This window comes from Myzus persicae, unplaced genomic scaffold (genome assembly GCF_001856785.1).
Source record: "Myzus persicae strain clone G006 unplaced genomic scaffold, MPER_G0061.0, whole genome shotgun sequence".
Taxonomy (NCBI): domain Eukaryota; kingdom Metazoa; phylum Arthropoda; class Insecta; order Hemiptera; family Aphididae; genus Myzus; species Myzus persicae.
The window spans coordinates 1-4089 of NW_019101985.1; the positions used below are offsets into that span (position 1 = coordinate 1).

At 29.1% G+C, this 4089-nt stretch overlaps 2 protein-coding genes across 2 annotated transcripts; one reads left to right on the forward strand and one right to left on the reverse strand.

Annotated features, from left to right (window-relative positions):
- The first annotated feature begins 100 nt into the window (after positions 1 to 100).
- Positions 101 to 1796, forward strand: LOC111030901 (protein ALP1-like). The gene is made up of 2 exons (XM_022310611.1): positions 101 to 616; positions 690 to 1796. The coding sequence occupies exons 1-2, from the start codon at positions 404 to 406 to the stop codon at positions 1776 to 1778; spliced, it is 1302 nt and encodes a 433-aa protein (XP_022166303.1). The 5' UTR covers positions 101 to 403; the 3' UTR covers positions 1779 to 1796.
- Positions 1797 to 1853: 57 nt separating this feature from the next.
- Positions 1854 to 3519, reverse strand: LOC111030902. The gene is made up of 4 exons (XM_022310612.1): positions 3297 to 3519; positions 2988 to 3222; positions 2164 to 2337; positions 1854 to 2103 (listed from the first exon to the last, which is right to left on the reverse strand). The coding sequence occupies exons 1-4, from the start codon at positions 3414 to 3416 to the stop codon at positions 1910 to 1912; spliced, it is 723 nt and encodes a 240-aa protein (XP_022166304.1). The 5' UTR covers positions 3417 to 3519; the 3' UTR covers positions 1854 to 1909.
- Positions 3520 to 4089: the final 570 nt, after the last annotated feature.

The window sequence follows — 4089 nt, forward strand, 5'->3', positions numbered from 1 at the left end:
GGGAAAAAAATAAATATTGTTTTAAATTATACTAATTAAATTTATATTATAATTTGTTAAAAAAATAATTAGTCATTATTGTAATAACTATTATTTACTACGTTTACATGATACGAGTTGAACCGATCTTAATTGAAACCGATTTTATTATAAGTCGACCTAAATTTCCTGACCTGTTTACATGTGAGTCTTTTATATTAAATCGGTATGTTTTAATATTCATTATTCCATGAAATTGATATTTCTTTCCAGCTCCATTATCATATTGAATACTTATGACTTATCAATAATCAAATATTAAAATTTAAAATATTTAAAATAATTAAACGTTAAAAAATGTTATTTGTTTCTTAATTTTAAATTTTATAATATTTTTTGTTTATTATTTAAACGCTAACTTAAAATGATGAATATACAAACAATCGCTTGTTTAAACCTGTATAAACTTAAATGCGAGGCGCGTCGTAGTAAATGTAAACTGTTATTACTACGCCATCGACGACAATTTCCAAAAAAAATGATGTACCTTCAAATGACTTTAGAAACAAATAATCAATTCATGTACAATATGATTACTTTTAATTTGAATCATATGAGTAGAAGGATGTGGATGAAGGTATGCAATATCAATACCTATTCATTTTTTGTAATAATCAGTCACTGTTATAATTTGAATGTATGATATTTAGAACAGAAGCTCCGATTTTTGGGACAGGATAGTAAACAGCAACTTTGAAGAAGAAGATTGGCTCGAAAACTTCAGGATGAGTGAAGAAACATTCCAATTAATGTGTTTCAAGTTGAATGATTTTCTTAAACCATCTGAAAATGCTGTACGTCAACCATTGAGTGTAGAGAAAAAAGTGGCTATTGCTTTGTACAAATTGGCATCATGTGCAGAATATAGGGTGGTTGCAAGTTTATTTGGTGTTCATAAGAGTTCTGTGCATAATTGTGTATATGATGTTTGTATCGCTATTATTGAGGTACTTGGTCCATCTTATTTAAAAATGCCTTCAGTTGCAGAAGCAATAGCTTTGGCTGAATCAGTAGAAAAAGTAACTGGAATGGTACAAATTTTTGGAGCTATAGATGGAACACATATACCTATATTACCACCTACTAATGGATATCGTGATTTTGTCAATCGTAAAGGTTGGCCATCTATAGTTATGCAAGGTATTGTTGATTGTAATTATTTGTTCAGAGATATAACAGTAAAGCACCCAGGTTCTGTTCACGATGCTACTGTTTTAAAAGACTCCAATATATTTAAACAGTGTAAAGATAAATTACCAAATCATTGTCGCATTATATCTGATTGCTCTATTCAACTGATGTTGGCTGGAGACCCTGCTTATCCTTTATTACCTTGGTTGCTAAAGGGTTACACAGGAGCTCTTACACCAGAGGAAGAGTCATTTAATACTTACCTATCATCTGCAAGAATTTGTGTTGAAAATGCTTTTGGCCGTTTGAAAGCTAGATGGAGAGTGTTGTTGAAAAGAGCTGATATTAATTACAAATTCATGCCTAGTATAGTACATAGTTGTGTCATATTACACAATATAATTGAAACTTCAAAAGATAATTTCAATCCATGCTGGTTAAGATCTGTCAATGAAGTTAATATTGAAAGACCACAACCTCGACAAGTAACAGTTACTCGGGCTGAACCACAAGCAAAGGACATGCGTGAAGTCTTAAAAAACTATATGTATAATAACTATCCATTAAGACAATCATCAGTACAAAATTATGTAAGACATACAGTTTAAAATATCTTTATTAAACATTTAAAAACAAAATAAATTTTATAACTTAATACTTATCTTATTGCATTATTTCCCAGTCTTTGGTTTACATTTCTTTTAGTTATTTAAAAAAATATATACATAATGGTAATTTATTAATCTCTAGGCTTCAGTAAACTGGTCAGAAGGCTAGTAAATTCCTCTTTATCTTTCTGAGCTTGTTCTTGGTCAGCTTTTAATATTTCTTCCTCCCATTTCCTTTGTTTTTCATTTTCTTCTCTTATAAAATCTTTATGCCCTTCCATAGTTTTATTAAAAGAATCCATCATGTTCAATAAGTCGCCAGAATCTAAAATTTAGGCAAATGCATAAAATAAAAAGTATTTTGTATACAAAGAAGTAAATTTACTTCTATTTTTACGGCGAAATTCCCTTTTTTGAGATAGAGTTTTTGTTCCTTTGTTTTGTACTGGACTTGTGTCCAACTGGTCCTCTTGTTGGTAAACTACTTCATAACTGACATCTTCATTTTCTTCATTAACACTTGTAATACATTCTTCAATTTCATCAATGAACTCCATATCTATATATTAATTAGTTAAGTAAGTTATTTTAGGATTTTTAAGACATATTGTATTGGCATCAGTGATGGATTTAGCGGGGGTGCAAGGGGTGGAATGCACCAGGGCCTCGATACTGAGATAATTTTAGGGGCCACAGGCTGAAGTCTTAAATAATCTAACTTTGCACTTTTTTATTTTACTCATTTTTTTAATTTAACTGTTCACCATGTATCAATTGGGAAAAGTAACAATTTAAAAAATAGTTAATATATTTTTGATTTATTTTGAACTTATTTTATACTTGTCCTTATATAGTTATACTTCAACATTTAAAAGTACAATTATGAATGAAATCAAATTTATTTTTAAATAACAATGACATCAAATTTAAATAAGTAGGAATTTATATTAATTTATATTCTTAAATATTTAGTTACTTATAAAGTTACTTGGATATACTGGCCTACCATGGGCAGGTGCTTAGCTTAGGACAAAAATATTATCTATATAATAAATTAATAAACCAAACCTTAACTAAAAACAAAATTTTCCATTGAAAATAGATTTATATTGATTAATCTTAAATTAATTACAGTATATTATTTAATATCCAAACTAACCTATATTAGCCCCCGTTTCTTTAACCCAAAAACTAAACAAAGGTCCTTACCATTTTCTTTTGTCGAGTCTGTTCCAAAGTCCAGTGGTTTTATAGATGGTCGAGTTCCTAAGACTTCATCTAATTCTTTTTCTGAATTACAGGACATTCGGTTGCTTCCACTTATTTTGTTGACACGGTTCTTCTCAGAATAGCCACTCTTGAGCGCCTTCCACTTGGCTCGAACTTGAGCAACCGTTTTAGATGAACCGATTTTTTCTAGGTCGAGTCTTACAATTTCATAAATCTGGGAGTCAGGAAAATTAGTTTATACAACTATTTTATTTTAAATTTCATTAGAAAATCAGTTTTATTACTTACATCTGCGTTTCTATACCGTTTTCCATCAAGCAGTTTCATTATATTATTTTCTTTAACAGAATCAACTAATGTAGCTATTTCTGCAGCACTCCAACTACATCTTTTGTTGGAGTTATTCATTTCTAAGTTCTTTATTAAATAAAACTAATAAAATTAATAATTAAACTCATTAGTAATACGACTTAGTTCACAAAGCTTGAACGCGAGCCGTGTACGGTGTACCAGAAAAAATAACTGAAAAAGTCGTTAAGAAGCAAACAGAAAATGTTCCAGAAAAAATAACTGAAAAAGTCGTTAAGAAGCAAACAGAAAATGTTCCAGAAAAAATAACTGAAAAAGTCGTTAAGAAGCAAACAGAAAATGTTCCAGAAAAAATAACTGAAAAAACTTTTCTCATGAAAAAGATAAATATAACTGGAAAATTTAAATCGTAAAAATAAAATCTGATTAATCTGTATTATCGTGGTATTATGTTATCACTTATCAAAATAACAGTGATCGGTTTAGAGTGTTTACATGTACAAAAATACAGCAGACTTTATTTATTAAACCGATTTAATTTGGTTAAACCACATATTCGAGCGTCCTTAAAATAAAAACGGTTTATGTTATTAAGGTCGCCTTAAAGCGTTTACATGATGCATGATTAGACCGATTTAGTTTTTAAACCGTCTTTAATTGTGCATGTAAACGTAGTAATTGTATAAATGTATACGAGTACGAAAATTGTCTTCATAGTTCATAGTCTTGTTTATACCTAACATTTAAGATATTATTTGATTTTAAAAACAAA

Coding starts and splice junctions, on each gene's coding strand:
- LOC111030901 (XM_022310611.1), top strand. CDS start 404: ATGATGAATATACAAACAATCGCTTGTTTAAACCTGTATAAACTTAAA. Junction 617..689: donor GTAGAAGGATGTGGATGAAG/GTATGCAATATC, acceptor TATGATATTTAG/AACAGAAGCTCCGATTTTTG.
- LOC111030902 (XM_022310612.1), bottom strand. CDS start 3,416: ATGAATAACTCCAACAAAAGATGTAGTTGGAGTGCTGCAGAAATAGCT. Junction 3,223..3,296: donor AACGGTATAGAAACGCAGAT/GTAAGTAATAAA, acceptor CCTGACTCCCAG/ATTTATGAAATTGTAAGACT. Junction 2,338..2,987: donor AGACTCGACAAAAGAAAATG/GTAAGGACCTTT, acceptor ATTAATATATAG/ATATGGAGTTCATTGATGAA.